This window comes from Prunus mume, linkage group LG2 (assembly GCF_029339155.1).
Source record: "Prunus mume cultivar Tortuosa linkage group LG2, ASM2933915v1, whole genome shotgun sequence".
Taxonomy (NCBI): Eukaryota; Viridiplantae; Streptophyta; class Magnoliopsida; order Rosales; family Rosaceae; genus Prunus; species Prunus mume.
The window spans coordinates 23,232,967-23,249,921 of record NC_142699.1 but is presented as its reverse complement, the minus strand read 5'-3'; the positions used below and the strand labels follow the sequence as shown (position 1 = coordinate 23,249,921).

At 37.8% G+C, this 16,955-nt stretch overlaps 2 protein-coding genes, 1 long non-coding RNA gene and 1 pseudogene across 4 annotated transcripts; 3 read left to right on the top strand and 1 right to left on the bottom strand.

The window, feature by feature from the left end:
* On the top strand, positions 1-2,326 carry LOC148919854 (putative ABC transporter C family member 15; annotated as a pseudogene).
* Positions 2,327-2,522: 196 nt separating this feature from the next.
* Positions 2,523-4,223, bottom strand: LOC103321952 (mitotic spindle checkpoint protein MAD2-like). Its single transcript, XM_008223801.3, has 7 exons — positions 4,026-4,223; positions 3,893-3,908; positions 3,631-3,761; positions 3,328-3,448; positions 3,109-3,212; positions 2,892-3,013; positions 2,523-2,783 (listed from the first exon to the last, which is right to left on the bottom strand). The coding sequence occupies exons 1-7, from the start codon at positions 4,096-4,098 to the stop codon at positions 2,727-2,729; spliced, it is 624 nt and encodes a 207-aa protein (XP_008222023.1). The 5' UTR covers positions 4,099-4,223; the 3' UTR covers positions 2,523-2,726.
* Positions 4,224-4,915: 692 nt separating this feature from the next.
* Positions 4,916-6,525, top strand: LOC107880415 (uncharacterized). The gene is made up of 2 exons (XR_016123629.1): positions 4,916-5,768; positions 5,990-6,525. It is a non-coding gene; the product is annotated as an uncharacterized LOC107880415 (long non-coding RNA).
* A 3,530-nt stretch (positions 6,526-10,055) lies between these two features.
* On the top strand, positions 10,056-16,947 carry LOC103321950 (putative ABC transporter C family member 15). 2 transcript variants are annotated; one of them, XM_008223800.3, is made up of 11 exons: positions 10,056-10,200; positions 10,412-11,363; positions 11,459-12,885; positions 12,992-13,078; positions 13,171-13,767; positions 13,887-14,051; positions 14,273-14,567; positions 14,662-15,182; positions 15,253-15,316; positions 15,424-15,663; positions 15,874-16,947. In XM_008223800.3, exons 2-11 carry the CDS (start codon positions 10,790-10,792, stop codon positions 15,996-15,998), a joined length of 4,095 nt encoding a protein of 1,364 aa, XP_008222022.3. In that variant the 5' UTR covers positions 10,056-10,200; positions 10,412-10,789; the 3' UTR covers positions 15,999-16,947. The 2 variants fall into 2 exon arrangements, with proteins under 2 accessions (XP_008222022.3, XP_088902964.1); XM_089046838.1 differs by lacking the exon at positions 10,056-10,200 and having other exon boundaries at positions 10,314-11,363.
* Positions 16,948-16,955: the final 8 nt, after the last annotated feature.

The following is a 16,955-nucleotide window of genomic DNA, read 5'->3' as shown; positions in this document are numbered from 1 at the left end:
ATGTTTGATACATCCTTGCAGAACTCGAGGGACACGAGGTTAGCCATTCCTCGCAGAACTCAAGGGACCCATGGTCGGCTTGAGACGCATTCCTCGCAAAACCCAGAGAAATACACTCAACCCGAGAACGCAAATCATCGCACCACACGGTTCGGGCATCCCCGATACTCGTGGGCCAATGTCATACGCGCGTAGACAAATCCATCAATTCCCCACGCATGACTCATGACTCAGGGAGATATACTCAATTCCAACTATTATTCCATTTAACACACACATATATACATATATCGACTCCACACCTTCTAGTCGAATATTAAATAGGGTGAGTTCTAAACTTATTTCCTGTTTGATTAACTCTTTGAAGTATAAATCTATAAATCAAGTTATACTAGTCAACAAATTCCTGTTCTGAAAAAATAATAATGGCTGCAGTTTTCCACGGATCAAAGCACAGTAGAAACCGACATTCTGTATAGATTAGCTGGATTGGTATTTGCCCTCATCCAGCTAATAAGCAGCATCATCCTTATGTCTCAAGTGGCCTGGCAAGTTTTCATTCTTTGCCTTGGTGTGATTGCACTCTCCATGTGGTATCAAGTAAGAAAACCCCATTTTGAATTTATTTTTTCATGTTTCAACATTTCGATTGTAACCAAACTCCTTCTACCTACGAGGAAAATCTTAACCATATTTCCCAACGTGCATCATGCAACATAAAGAATATAATGGTTTATTGTTTTTTCGAAATTTGGAAGTTAATGTTTCTTGGAGCTCATATTCAAGTACTTTGGTGCACAGGTATTTATCTTGTTTTATATTTTTTGCACGCTTATTACATTACCACTGCCAGAGAACTCGCCAGGATGGTTGAAATTCGAAAGGCTCCCATTCTGCATCACTTTTCAGAATCAATTGCAGTTGCTGGAAAAGTTCGTTGTTTCAATCAAGAAAATAGGTTTATGATGAAAAAAATGGACTTGATTGATGACTACTCCCGCATAGTATTTCACAATTATGCTATGAGGAAATATGAACACTGTAAGCTTTAAAAGTTAACTGTCAATGTTGCTTTGGTTTCAGGTTTGGCTGCTACCTATGGTTTGAACCTAAATGTCATGCAAGCTTGGGTGATATGGAATACATGCTATGTTGAAAACAAAATGATATCAGTGGAGAGAATTCTTCAGTTCACAAATATACCAAGTGAAGCTCCAGAGCAGTGCCTGAATGGCCAATGGCTGGAAAAATTGAACTCAAACACCTTCGTGTGCAATATAATCCAGCTCTCCAGACTGTCCTCAAAGGGATCACTTGCACCTTCCCTGGAGGGAAGAAAATAGGAATTGTGGGCAGGACAGGGAGTGGAAAGTCCACTTTGATCCAAGCTCTCTTTAGGATAGTGGAACCCTGAGGAGGGCGGATTCTTATTGATGGCGTTGATATTGCTAAAATAGGTCTGCAGGACTTAAGGTCAAGGTTGAGCATTATTCCACAAGACCCAACATTATTTCAAGGAACCATGAGGACCAATGTGGATCCTTTGCAACAACATTCTGATCCAGAAATCTGGGAGGTTAGGATCAAAGTCTTATATGATTCAATAACTCTCAGGTTCAGTGTCGAATGGCGGAGATCATTAGGCAGGACCAAAGGCTTCTTGATAGACCTGGTATGAAGATCTAGAAATCTACTCAATCATATAAGCAGTTCAGTTATTAGTTTTTGTTTCATTCACCAACTTGTTTAATTCACTCAAACACTGAAACAGTAGCTGAAGATGGAGAAAACTGGAGTGTTGGACAGAGGCAGCTTGTTTGCCTAGCACGAGTGCTTTTAAAGAAAAGGAAAATTCTTGTGTTGGATGAGGCTTCAGCTTCTATTGATACAACAACAGATTTTCTTATTCAGGGGATGATAAGGAAAAAAACGAGTGGATGCACAGTGATCACTGTGGCTCACCGGATTCCTACAGTTATCGACAATGACCTGGTTCTGGTTCTTGATGAAGGTACTGTTAGCATAACCTACTCTCTAGATTTGTTCCAAAATGGATAGAACATTCCACTTTAGCAGATACTATAGTTGAAGCATATTAATATTGGAACATGGATCTAGTGGCAAAGAATATTCAGAAATAACATTTAGGGATGATTGATATTGATTAGGTGACATGATTTGAACTGATTTTACCAACTCTTTGATGCATACAGGCAAGGTTTTAGAGTATGATTCTCCAACTCAGTTACTTGAGGATAGTTCTTCTGCATTCTCCAAATTGGTGGGGGAATTCTTGAGGAGATCTTCCCTATATCGTTTTGTATGAGGCATGAGGTTAAACAGCTATACCATAAAATGTACAGTTCCTTGGCATTGCAGAGTTGCATTTTATTCAAACTTTATGTTTGGGTATACGTGATTCTCATGTTTCTGCTATGCTTCATTTTTGGACAGATTAAACTTATTTTTTTCAGCATGAATCATGCGAATGCATTTTGAAGAATACGGAAACTACAAGATCCTTTATGTATGAAAACTGCCAGATAGTTGTCTTATATGAAATGAATACAACATCCAATGGTAGCAAACACCAAGGTGGAAAAGATCTTACTGATAAGATCAAGTCATCATTCTCTTTCCAACTAGTTTTTCCAACCAAATGTGAATAAAAGATTCACAGTTCCAAAAGTCAAGCAAACATGGATATCGCCTCCCCTCTCCTTCCGCTACTGCTCATCCCATTCGTCATTCTTGTAGGACACTAGAGTGTCAACCTTGTGAATCTGCATGATCAGCAAACAAAAATATTGTCAGCAGCCATTTCCCTTTTTTTTTATGGTAAGAGATTTCTAAATGGATTAAATAAATGGGATTCAATTTCTGGAACTTGCCTTGGTGTCAAAGGAATGCAATTTCACAATTTGTGGATTTGCAATCAGTTTGGGGTCACTCTCGACCCAAGTGAATGGGACTACAAGATCTTTATCCGTGTATGCCAAAACATCAAACACACCTAAAGCAAACAATAGAACAGAACACATGAACCTGACAAACACCAAGGTCAAAGAAATCCATTTTTTTCAATTGGATGAATGAGTGTGCTCTTACAGGCTTCATCAAGGCACGGCAAGTAAGTAATGCTTGAAGCAATCTGCCTCATGATTGCTTGAATCTCCCTCATGATTTCCTTGTCACTCTTTTGCCTCGACTCCCTTCAATCAAACCAAACAAAACAGTGAGAAGAGATTTAGAAAAGAATTGAAATTTTGATAACTGTATGCAACATGAGGGACACAGTTAAAAAAATACAAAGTTGAATTGAATTACCCCTTCTCAACGACCTCATTGTCAGTCTCAATGCTGAAGTTCCACCTCTCTAGAACCTCATTAGTCGCCTTGCTCAGTATGACCAGAACAACTCTCTGTAACTTGCCAGATTCCAGCCATTCTTTACAAGATTGAAGAATATAAAATATCAGTCACCCAAGAACAATATATTTCAATCAACCCATGTAATTGTATTTGGTGCAGATGAATAAATCGTTTCATACTTTCAAAGTTGAGTTGTTAAATTAAGAATTAGACACAAACAGACCCCAAACGATAAAACCCTAAATAGGTATTGCTTACCAGAAAGCTGAGCAGTTAGGTTGGCGATGAAGGATTTGAGGCCTTCATCTTGAGTAAGCAACATGGGCAGCCCATATTTCTTCACCTTTACAAAGCTTTCTTCAGGATACACTCCTCGATTGTACAGAATGCTAAAAGAAAAAACCCATGTATCCAACCACAATTAGTTTCAAGATCCAAGAAGTAAATCGCCAAAAGGGGAAAAACCCCAAAAGATAACAAAAGAACAAGAACAAAGATCAAGATCCGGTGTCATCATTACCTGTTCGCTGAATATCCTGAAAGAGGAATTGCAAAGAAATACGAAACACAGAGATCAGCGGAAGATTTCTTAGAAACCGAACAAAGCCCAACAAAGACAAATGACAGTCAAATCCAATAGACAATAAAATTACCGAAGAACTCGCTGACGATAGCCGCGGAACCACGAAGAGTGATAATGTCTTTGGTCGCAGTTCTTGAAGCCATCACTGTGCACGTCCAAACCCAGTAACGATTCTATCCAATACCAATAGACAAGAAAGAAAAATTTGAACTTTCCGATCGAAAAGGGGTTCTTACGTTTCGTCGGATGAGGAGGCTGAAGAAATAGATTTAGAGATTGAGAAAATCAACGAAAGTAGTGCAATTGTAACGGCTAGTTTTTTTAAAAATTTGGGCTCCGTCAAGCGGGCCAACGCAACGGTATCTTCTTTAAATTTGCACCATTTTTACGGTATCATGTGTTGTCCGGTGAAAAGGAGTACGACATCTAGCGTTTGGTCAGATTAAACGAATACGACATCAAATAAATGGAACCCGTGCCTGTTTTTCTTTGTCGTATTTAAATTTCCTTAAACAGAATGATTCAATTATCACCAAGGAAAAAGTTTGCTAGTGAAATTGAGTTTAGGTCCAAACACAAGGTGGTCAGCTTCTCTATTTATTGGCGTAAGTTTGAATTTATTTATACGTACCCTTGTCTTTGTTGTAGTGGAAGAATTCTAATTTTGTGAAAAGTAGCACGTGGGAGTGGGACTAGGGGTTGCTGTTAAAAGGTAGGATGATAGCATCCATGAAAAGTGTGATTTTTGCATAATTTTAGAAAAATGTTCATATTGCCTTATGTCTAGTATTTTCAACCGAAAACTCCGCCAAAATCAACCGATAAACTATCTATTCGATGGTAGTAATTCATCAACAAAATGAGAAAGGAATTAATAACTAATTATTTTTTAATAGAAAAACATTCGCATATAAATTCATCTAAATTACGAAATGCTAACGCGGACAACAAGACAAAGGTTTAAAATGGAGGGAGGGAAAATCCCAATTGAATACGAAGATGTGATATAAAATTTAAGGAAGTTTGTCATATGGCCACGAGGGTTTGCACTGTTTTTCTACCTCCCTCGTCCCTAGGCCCACCACAACCATTTGGGTGTGGCTTCTTTCCTTATTTATAATGCATTTTACCAACTTTAAACTTCACAACGCCCTACGTTTCTTGCTGGTTCTTCTTCTTCTTCCTTGAACTCTCTGAAGTGAAAGTTCTTTGCTTCAATAATGGCTTCCTTTCCTTGCTTCAACCCTTTTCCCTTCCTTCTCTTCCAAGTAATTCTAACTCTCTCTTGCCCAATTAGCTTCCAATTAGAAACACTCCTTCTACTTCACGTAGAGAGACCATCACCATGAACCCTGCAAGTCTTGTCCAGCAAAAAATCAGGCAAAGGTTTCCACTCCAAGAAACCATACCAATAGTTGGAGCATGCCTCTGAGAAGTCCAAAAAGCATAAGCATGGAGATCAAGTTCAAGTTCCAGAAGGTTATATGGCTCTGTACGTGGGGGAAGAGCGAAGAAGAAAGTATAAAGTTTCTTTGAAGTGTCTCTCTTGTCCAGCTTTCCAAGAAGAGATTGATGCCAAGACTGAAGGGCCTTTTCCGCTTTTATCATATTCAACCACCCCACTACTTGCCAGAACAATCGCAAGCTTGGAAAGAGCCGCAGTTTCTGCCCTGCTAATGATCCTGATCAGGCCTGGTATATTTCTATCATCATGCATGCTTTATAATTGAGTTGCTGCTGGCCTGGCTGATCTGCTTGTGTGGGTCATGAAAGTGGTTCCTGTGCAAACTCAGACGTATTATGCTGTATAGAAGTACGTATATTATATTTCATGGTCATATGTTATCACTTCATCATGAAACCTCCTTTCAATTGTTACTGTGGATTTGACATGTTTTGAACTGCTATAGGAACAAACAAGCAACAAATGCTGTTTTTGCAGCTACTCTTTGTTCTTGCATCGCTTTTCTTTTTCCATTTTTATTTTCATATTTATCCTGCAGGTTTTTATATGCTTTTTATTCATATGTGAAGGAGCCAGTACGGCAGCCTGATCATGAATCTGAGTTGACGTGTTCTTTTTGGACTGAAAGCAAGATTCATTAAACTTGAACAAAAAGACAATTGGGCCAGTACAGATGAAAAGGATCCTATTACTGTTCCAGTACAGATGGAACTGCCTACAAATTAACTTGTCCGATGTCCTTGACCAAGCCACGTACTATTGATTGTCTTATGATATAATATTCTTACTGTTCTTGACCTCTCTCCAAATATCTATAGGGCCCAATCCCTCGTATTATTGGGATGAACTTTCAAAATGAATATCAAGGCATAATCATGCCCAACCCACACGACAAGTCTACTCCATTAAATTGGATTGCCACTTTAAATCTTCATGAACATGACAGAAGATGGCGCATAGAATTAAAGCTAACTGGTACACATGCGTACATTGTCGTAACTAATTTTTTGTGCGATCGTCGTATAGACACGTAATATTACTAATTTTTTTTATGTTATAAAATATGTATTACTAACTTATTCTAGATTTATAAAATTTTTAATTATATCGTCCATTTATATTATAACACGTAAATTAATAACAATTATGCGAGTGAAGTTTCTCCACAGACACAGTCATGGCTGTGGGGTCATATCTTTGATTGCCAAAAATTTGTGGCCAGACTCAAAAGTGCCTATACACTTGCATGAATTATCATGAATATCATCAGAATCTGGATCTTTCGAGGAGATGGTACAATAGGCGTGAACCAAAAGGCTGGTTGCGGTTAGGTACATGCGTGGTCCTGTCTCCATTTTCATGACCTAGCTATTCCAAGCAAATTCCTTCTTACGTTATTTTCTTTCGAAAAAATGTCGACACTATGTGTTCATTCATTTCCTCATCTGTGCAAACACTCACGTAGTTTTCCGGTTTAAAATTCAACCAAATTCCCTGCAATTTGTGCATTGATTTAACATGCCGTCTTTTTCTGAAAGAAACCCATGTACCTCATGAATTCCATTTGGCCTGATCTTCAGCAATAATATCAGCAGCTTAGAATATTCGGGTCAAGTTTAGGGTTTGGTTTGCAGTAAAAGTTCCAAGTCCTCAGAGGCTGCCATATACCTATTTTCTTTTCATAAATTATAAATAATTTCCACACTCATGTAGTTCAAGAATCTAATGATTTGAAATGTTTTTTTTTTGTTGGGCTGAATGACAACAAAAAAGAAAAGAGGGCCAAAAGTCACATGGGTTGAATTAGTTATATACAAAAGTAACGGGAGGGAGGTGGCTGGAGGGAATAAAATAAAGAGGCTGCACTGCACAGGAGAGGACAAAGGATAACGTTACTTTCATAAATGAACATGAATCACACTACTATAGGGATTCGGATCCTCTGCTATAATTTTCTTTGTCATGATTTGCTTTATTTTTGTTATCCATACGATACTTCATTAAAATTTAATCTAATAGATTTACAAATTGACACATTATCTTAAAACAAAAACCCAATTTACTCCTAATTAAAAAAGGAAAAAAAAAACCCTAACACCCAACTAACGGAATGGTTAAAATCCAAAGTTTTTTTATTAATTTATCTTTCTTGGGTTCTTCCTTACGTTCTGGCTTTTTTTTTCCTCTTCATGTCTCTGCCCCAAAATCAATTTTATGGAGTATAATTATCCAATCATCACCAGATAAAAATTTGAGTTTGTTTTCTTTTTAGGCCTGTAAGTCTAAAAATCCATCCAGTCCTTCCCTATGAGCCATCGGTAATTTACAATCAAACTCACTCAAAGCTTTTGATTGGAAATTACACTTAAAATATTATTATATAAAAAAGGCGAAAAGGGGTATTGCTAATAAGGATCGAAAGCTGCAGAAGATTCACTATTTTATTGGAGAAAATTCCAAAACAACGTGACAGGACATCTGTCTGTGGTATCATTTTGAACAAGAATGGGAATTCAAATTTGAGTTTTTATTTTTTATTATTTTTTATTTTAAAGTCGTCAAATTTTTCCACTTTGTGTTTCTGGATGCATGCATGAAATTTAACAAAAGTTAAAAATAAATCTTTTCGAACTTATAAGTAATCATTTTGACGACCTTTATTTAGAAGACAAAGATGAAATGAACACGTCTAATTTCCATGATCCAAGTTTTGTAGGCCGGACCAATATGGTTACTTAGAAAAACTTTTGAGCTTGGATCATTACTTTTAAATTGCTACTCACTTTTCATGATTTTGTTTTCTTCACAAAATGAGGAGCATTGGTATACCAAAAAAGCATTATCAACAAGAAAAAGGTCAGATTTGGAAATCATCTTAGTTATGAAATGCCTTAATCAAAATTAAATAAAAATAACCAATGAGGGTTGGTTTAGTTAGTAAGGTTCATGTACTGTGTGTAGTCCAACCAGTGTTCGAGTCCTACAACAATCCTCATTGATGCACAATTTGTAATTTCTACATAAATCCACATCAACGACATCTAGCAATGGGCCACATATGTTCTTCCTACAGTTCGAGATTGTGAGTATGTTATACCTCTGGTGGTGAGAGTAGCCAATTTCCTTATAAATTTTTTTTTATAAACAAAAATAAATAAATAAAAATAACAAATATTTAATTTAAAAAATGTGTTGGAGGAAGGGAATATTATAATTTTCTCAAACTAATAAAGCATGTGGGATGAACTAGTGGTATCAAATTGGATGATGGTGGCTGCTGTTAAAGTGGGGTAGCAAACTGCAAGGCAACCATGAAAAGTGATTGTTGATAATTTTAGAAAAACAAATGTAATATTGCCATGAGGTCCACACACAGTTACAGTGAGTTTGCTTTTACCCAGCACACACACGACCAAGCCCCACCACCATGTGGCAGCTTTTATTAAAGTAAGTACGGTGGTCCGGACCATTCAGCAACACACACGCCCTCAACAAGCTGGACGCCAATTCATCACTCCACACACTCTCTTATGGTCATTGCAATTACCATCTTTGCTGGATTAAAATGCCAAAAATACTTACCTATCCCGAGTGTATACACGTCACACCCACACGTCATGTCACACACAACGTGATGTGTTATAAAAACAAAAAGGTATACACCATGGAGTAGGCAACTTTTGAATAAATTAAAAGATTATAGGAACCAATGTGGTAATGAATATATTTTTTTTGGTAATCATGTTTAATGTCACCAACTTATACTAGGTTTTTCTAACCCATTACTTATGTGTCTATTTTCGGAGAGTTTTTTTGAGTGTCATTGCTTGTATGGTGCAGTGCACTGTGCACACAACTGGTAATAAGGCATGTTCTCTCATATTTTTGTTAACTATTATGCGTGAATCATCACAACAGTTTTTACTCATCACACAAAAGTTTATAGCATCCCTTACCAAAACTCAAATATATTAGGCGATCCAAACTCCTTCGTTTAATGACGGAAACTTTTGTCTCACCATTTAAATTCCTTGTGTTGCATTCTCTTCTTTTTCCCCCTTTTGAGGGTTGTGGATGTTTGTTCATTTGATGACCATTATTGCAGAGCTAATCTCGCCTAATTCCTTGTTCTATTTAAAATTAAAATTAAAAGTCCAAACAGAAAGGTCATAAAGAGGAGAAATGTGTACTCGAAGTGAAAAATTATGAAGACATGCATGAACACATTCTTTGGTTTCATGATGTTCGAAGGTTGGAATTTCAGGCCACAGATGAAGATACCAATCGATTAATAAATAAGTAGATAATGACGTTAAGATTCTGGCTGGTCCCATTTGATATTCTACAAAAACTAATGATTATTTTATTTTATCTAATAAATAAATAACAATTTCTCATAGGGCTGAAAGGGATAGAGATGCAGGGTGTGGGACAAAGATTGTAAGACGTGGATGGTTCCTTCATTTTATAGTATGATATAATTTTTTTCATTCCATCTAAAAAAATAAAATATATATGCCTATATTATTTTAATTTTGTAAAATGAGGGGGAATGGTGGGTACATTGTTCCAATTATAAATAGCAACGTAAAGATTCCAACTTGGGCACGCTTATTACGTCCCTCAGTGCTGGTTCTTCTTCTTTATAAGAAGCCAAAGGACTGTGCACAGTGCATAGACACAGCCACTAGGCGTTTGATTGAATCATTCACCTACATTTGATACTTTCTTGTCACCACCCCGCACCGAAGAGCCACGTGCGTCCTTCATACATTCACAGGTTTGCTTCTGTATAAACGACCCTGCTCTTAGCCAGTTATTTTGTTTTTTCTCAATTTATATATATATATATATATATATATATATATTCCCAAATTCTTGTTTGCTGCTGCTGCGATATTTCAACGGCAATTGGGTTGGGTTTAATTTTTTCAGTGCTTATCTGAATTGGGTTGCCATTGTTCTTATCCCATTGACGTTTTTATACGCAGGTCTCGTCGTTGATTCAACTCTCTGTGTACGTAGTTTATTTTTGGACATCTTTCGGTTCTAGATTGGTCCAGAACTAATTTGACTCTGAAAGTTTTAGAATTTATAGCTGCTCTCCATGGATATATCGCTGGAGATTGTTAGTGTAGCGTTTTTCATAGGTTTATTGACGTGGGTTTTGCTGGATATTATGAGAACGAAGAAGAGGTGGTGGTAGCAATCGTACATGTTTGATACATAGAGCAGACAGAGGATGTAAAGTTCTTGCTTTGCTTACCATTCTTGCAAATGCCTTAATCTCAACTTTTTACCTTGGTTTTGGCATTTATGAGTATTGGGTTGGTGGTGGAATTATAAGTTGTAAATCAATCTTCTCTGGCATGACTTGGGTTTTAGCCACACCAATTACAGTCTACTCCAAGAACACAATTCTCAGTGAGCAAAATAGGTGGCCTTGGGTCCTCATTATTTGGTGGATCTTTTCCTGCAGTTTTTACTCACTTTCTCTGTGCCTTTACCTGATTACTCACTTCAGATCCATAGATTTCCCAGATATTCTTCCCAAGGCTAACATAGTTGAATTTGCTTCCTTTCCTCTGTCAGTACTACTTTTCTTCAATGCCTTTAGATGTGCTGCCCAGGAAAAAAATGACCTTAAGCACCCATTACTTGAGAAGGAAGATGAAACTCCCCCCCAAAACACTGATACTTACACGAAAGCCGGAATTTGGAGCAAGGCTACATTTCAATGGCTGAACCCACTTTTCAAAAGGGGTCGAATCCAGAAACTGGAACTACCTCATATTCCACATGTTCCTCCCTCAGAAAGAGCAGAAAATGCTTCCTATGTGCTTGATGAGTCACTGAGGAAACAGAAAATGGAAGATTCTTCTTTGCCAAAATCCATAATGCGGGCTATACGAAGATCATTAGCCATAAATGCTGTTTTTGCAGGTAACTCTTCGTTATTGAATCACTTTTCCTTTTCCTTTTCATTTTCAGTTTTGTCGTGCATGTTTTTATATGCCTTTTTTCAATTTTTTTTGTAGGAGCCAATACGGCTGCATCATATATAGGTCCTTTCCTAATTACAAATTTTGTAAATTATTTGCTTGAAAAGAATGACAATTCAAGCATCCACCATGGGTTGATTCTTGCGTTCATATTCTTCATTGCTAAGACATTGGAATCATTGAGTCAGAGGCAGTGGTATTTTGGTGCTCACCTCATTGGTGTAAGAGTACGAGCAGCTCTCACTGTGTTGATTTACAAGAAATCTATTTCCATAAAGTATTCTGGTCCAAGCAATGGAAAAATTATTAATTTAATCAATGTGGATGTAGAAAGAATTGGAGATTTCTGCTGGTACATTCATGGTATTTGGTTGCTCCCACTTCAAGTAGTTTTGGCACTGGCTATCCTTTACAGGAATCTTGGTGCGGCGCCCTCTGCTGCTGCTCTTCTTTCCACAGTTTTGATCATGGTATGCAACACACCTTTGGCCAATATGCAAGAACGGCTTCACTCCAAGATCATGGAAGCGAACGATTCAAGAATCAAAGTAACATCAGAGATTCTGAAGAGCATGAGAGTTCTAAAGTTGCACTCATGGGAGCCCACATTCTTGAAGAAGCTGCTTCAACTCAGGGAAACAGAGAGGCATTGGCTGAAGAGATACCTTTATACATGCTCAGCAGTGGCCTTTCTCTTCTGGGCTTCACCAACTCTAGTCTCAGTTACCACTTTTGGTGTATGCATAAGACTAAATACACCGTTAACAGTAGGTAGGGTATTGTCTGCTTTAGCTACGTTTAGAATTCTACAAGAGCCTATCTACAACCTGCCAGAGCTCATTTCCATGATTACTCAGACAAAGGTATCTATTGATCGTATCCAAGAATTTGTCAAAGATGATCAAATGAAGCTGATTCCTTGCCATACTTCAAAAGTATCCGATGTCATGGTTGTTCTTGACGCAGGAGAGTATGCATGGATAACAACCGAGCAAGACTTTAAGAAACCTACAATCAAAGTTACAGAGAAGATAGAGATAATGAAAGGATCCAAGGTCGCAGTTTGTGGCTCTGTTGGTTCTGGCAAGTCAAGCCTACTACTTAGTATACTTGGTGAGATTCCCAAAATTTCTGGGGCAGGAGCGAAGGTTTATGGAACAAAAGCTTATGTTCCACAAAGTGCTTGGATTCAAACTGGAACAATAAGGGAGAATGTGTTGTTTGGCAAGGAAATGAATGAGGGCTGTTATGAGTATGTTTTGGAAATTTGTGCTTTGGATCATGATGTCAATACGTGGGAAGATGGGGATTTGACTGTAGTGGGGGAGAGAGGGATGAACCTAAGTGGTGGAGAAAAGCAAAGAATTCAACTGGCTAGAGCTGTCTATAGTGATTCAGATGTTTACATTTTGGACGATCCTTTCAGTGCTGTGGATGCACATACAGGAACACACTTGTTTAAGGCAAGCCAAATTTCTTATCATTTTAATCAGAAATTGTGTTCATGTACTTATATATTTGTGTTCATGTCTTAAAATGGATTTAATCAGAAATTAGAATGTTTTGCAGAAATGTCTCTTACAACACTTGTCCATGAAGACTGTCATCTACGCTACCCACCAATTAGAATTTTTAGAAGCAGCTGACCTTGTCTTGGTAAGTTATTGGATTTCTTTTGCTGCCCTACTCAGATACTAACGTGTTTTGTCAAGTCTCTTATTTCTCCAGTCCAATTCTATTGTCAATAGGTAATTAAAGATGGTCAAATTGCTGAGTCTGGAAAATATGAGGATTTGATTGCGGATCCCAACAGTGAACTTGTCAGACAAATGTCGGCGCATAAAAAATCATTTGACCAAGTTAACACATGCCAACAAGATGATTCCTTTAATAGAAGACCTCATCAAGTTAATCTAATAGAGGTTTTAGAAGAAAAAGAGGCCATCAACAATGGGAAGCTTTCAGGAAAAAGTAACGAAGAAGAGGCAGAAACTGGTCGAGTGAAATGGCGTGTTTACTCAACCTTTGTCACTTCTGCTTATAGAGGTGCTCTTGTTCCGGTCATCCTTCTCTGTCAAGTCTTCTTCCAGGGACTACAAATGGGGAGCAATTACTGGATTGCTTGGGCAACAGAGAAAGAACACAAGGTCAGCAAAGAGCGGTTGATGTGGGTATTTGCTCTGTTATCTGCTGGGAGTTCCATCTTCATTCTGGGAAGGGCACTTTTTCTGTCAACTATTGCTATTCAGACTGCTCAGCGTCTCTTCCTTGGAATGATTACTTCAGTTTTCCGGGCACCAATTTCATTTTTCGACTCCACGCCTTCTAGTCGAATCCTAAATAGGGTCAGTTCTAAATTTCTTTCCTGTTTGAAAGTTTAATAAATTTTAACTCTGTGAAGTATATGTCAAGTTCAACTAGTTAACTCTTATTTTTCTTTCTGAAAAAATTACAATGGTTACAGTGTTCTACGGATCAAAGCACAGTAGACATGGATATTCCATATAGAATAGCTGGATTGGCATTTGCCCTCATCCAGCTAATAAGCATCATCATCCTTGTGTCTCAAGTGGCCTGGCAAGTCTTCATTCTTTTCCTTGGCGTTCTTGCACTCTCCATGTGGTATCAAGTAAGAAAAACCCCATTTCGAATTTATTTTTCCATGTTTTTTATTATAACCAAACTCCTACCTACAAGGAAATCTAAACCATATTTCCCTACGTGCATCACACATTGTAAAGAATATTATGGGTTATTGTTTTTTTCATAATGAGAAAGTTAATGTTTCTTCGAGCTCATATTTAAGTACTTTGGTGCACCGGTATTTATCTTGTTTTATATTTTTTGCAGGCTTATTACATTACCACAGCCAGAGAACTCGCCCGAATGGTTGGAATTCGAAAGGCTCCAATTCTACATCACTTTTCAGAATCAATCACAGGTGCAGGAACACTTCGTTGTTTCAATCAAGGAGACCGTTTTTTGATGAAAACAATGGACCTGATTGATGATTATTCCCGAGTAGCCTTTCACAATTATGCCACAATGGAATGGCTGTCTGTTCGGACCAATTTTCTGTTCAACCTTGTTTTCTTCCTTCTTCTTATCATCTTGGTCAGCCTGCCTAGGTCTGCTATTGATCCTAGTAAGCCCCTCCAATCCCCGATGAAATCTGAGGTAATATGATTATGATCACCATAAGCTTTAAAAGTTAACTGTCTATGTTGCTTTGGTCTCAGGTTTGGCAGGATTGGCTGCTACCTATGGTTTAAACCTAAATGTCCTGCAGGCTTGGGTGATATGGAATATGTGTAATGTAGAAAACAAAATGATATCAGTTGAGAGAATTCTTCAGTTCACACATATACCAAGTGAAGCACCACTGGTGATTGAAGACTGTAGACCAGTTCCTGAATGGCCAATGGCAGGAAAAATTGAACTTGAAAACATTCATGTGCAATATAATCCAGCTCTCCCGACTGTTCTCAAAGGGATCACTTGCACTTTCCCTGGAGGGAAGAAAATAGGAGTTGTGGGCAGGACAGGGAGTGGAAAGTCCACTTTGATCCAAGCTCTCTTTAGGATTGTGGAACCCTCAGGAGGGCAGATTCTTATTGACGGTGTGGATATTTCTAAAATAGGCCTGCAGGACTTAAGGTCAAGGTTGAGCATTATTCCACAAGACCCAATTTTATTTCAAGGTACCATGAGGACCAATCTGGATCCTTTGCAACAGCATTCTGATCAAGAACTCTGGGAGGTTAGGGTCAAAGCCTTTATTTACAAGAATGATATTGTGGTAATGTTACTTATATGATTCAATAACTCAGGTTCTGAATCAATGTCGACTGGCAGAGATTGTTAGGCAGGATCAAAGGCTTCTTGATGCACCTGGTATGAAGATAAAAAAATCCACTCAATATATAAGCAACCAAAGAAGTTCAGTTATTATTTTTTGTCTCATTTACCAACTTGTTTAATTGGTTCAAACACTGTAACAGTTGCTGAAGATGGAGAAAACTGGAGTGTTGGACAGAGGCAGCTTGTTTGCCTCGCCAGAGTGCTCTTAAAGAAAAGGAAAATTCTTGTGTTGGATGAGGCTACAGCTTCTATTGATACCGCAACCGATATTCTAATTCAGGAGACAATAAGGAAAGAAACGAGTGGATGCACAGTGATCACTGTGGCTCACCGGATTCCTACGGTTATCGACAATGACCTGGTTCTAGTTCTTGGTGAAGGTATTGTTAGTATAACCTGCTTTGTAGATATGTTCCAAAATGGATAGAACATTCCACTTTAGCAGATAGTATAGTTGAAGCATATTAATATTGAAACCTGGATCTAGTGGCAAAGAAAAATCTGAAATAACATTTACGGTTAATTGAAAAACTTAAAATTGCTTAGGTGACATGAATTGAACTGATTTTATTAACTTTTGATTAATACAGGCAAGGTTTTAGAGTATGATTCTCCAACTCGGTTACTTGACGATAGTTCCTCTGCATTCTCCAAATTGGTGGCGGAATTCTTGAGGAGATCTTCCATGAGCAACTACTATAGAGATCCTTCTTAAATATTTGGTACAGAATGTGCATGAACCTCAATTACTTCAATCACTGTTTAGAATTCATACTCTTTCTGCACAGTCCTATGTCGGGTTATCATGCTGATCCATGCAAGGGGCATGATCCCATGTTGTTTGATCAGATATGGCTTCAGTTTGAGGGGTTCGGTCCTATCGAACAATTCTTTTTCCTCCCAATCAGAAAATAGAGATTTTCCTTGGTTGAACATAAAATATATGGATGCCTAAAGGCTCAGGAATTTATGAGTAGACATTTCCGCGGTGCATAATGTTCATGAATATAGGATGTGGAAGTAGAGGTGCTATGAATGATGTTGCACTTGGTTCAAGTTGTCATGTGACATCCCAAATGTTTAAGTTTATGAGCGAAGGATGAGATTCTGCAAAATCAAAGGAAGTGCTATAAAAAAAGGTCAGGTGCACAACTGATAGAAGTTGAAACTCCTGAAGAAGTTACTTCTTGGATGGCTCAGACAACAGAGTAACTGCTGGCGACTTTTCAGAAGTAAGGCAAGATCAGTTTCTACCCCTACCTGTCGACTTCAATGTCTCTAATGGTGCAAGATCAGTTTCTACCCCTACCTGTCGACTTCAGAAGTAAGGCAACAAACTTGGAAACATGTCTATTAGACCTGATGATGTTACTGTACCACTTCCAGTAAAACGTGAGAGCCATTTCATGGAGCTCGTTTCATGAAGATTGAAGTCCTAGAATAATGGGATTGTAGAACAAAGTGGTAATTCATTTCTCTAGTTGTAAAGGGATGCCTGAAGCTGGCTCGAGAAGAAGTTGATGGCTAAAATAAACCCAAAGCATATCTGGTTGTACATATGCATTTTGCATTCACGACGGAATTGTTTAAATTTAGGAAATGTATTAAATTCCGACTAATGTAGCATTTTCAAGGTTTTATAATTATTCATAGGGTATTGCTAATACTCTGT

Bases quoted from the DNA above. Each gene is read 5' to 3' on its own strand.
- LOC103321950 (XM_008223800.3), top strand. From the start codon at position 10,790: ATGACTTGGGTTTTAGCCACACCAATTACAGTCTACTCCAAGAACACA. The intron at 11,364-11,458 runs GTAACTCTTCGT...TTTTTTTTGTAG, and splicing joins CATAAATGCTGTTTTTGCAG to GAGCCAATACGGCTGCATCA. The intron at 13,768-13,886 runs GTCAGTTCTAAA...CAATGGTTACAG, and splicing joins CTAGTCGAATCCTAAATAGG to TGTTCTACGGATCAAAGCAC.
- LOC103321952 (XM_008223801.3), bottom strand. From the start codon at position 4,098: ATGGCTTCAAGAACTGCGACCAAAGACATTATCACTCTTCGTGGTTCC. The intron at 3,449-3,630 runs GTAAGCAATACC...AATCTTGTAAAG, and splicing joins CCTAACTGCTCAGCTTTCTG to AATGGCTGGAATCTGGCAAG. The intron at 3,213-3,327 runs GTAATTCAATTC...GTTTGATTGAAG, and splicing joins AATGAGGTCGTTGAGAAGGG to GGAGTCGAGGCAAAAGAGTG.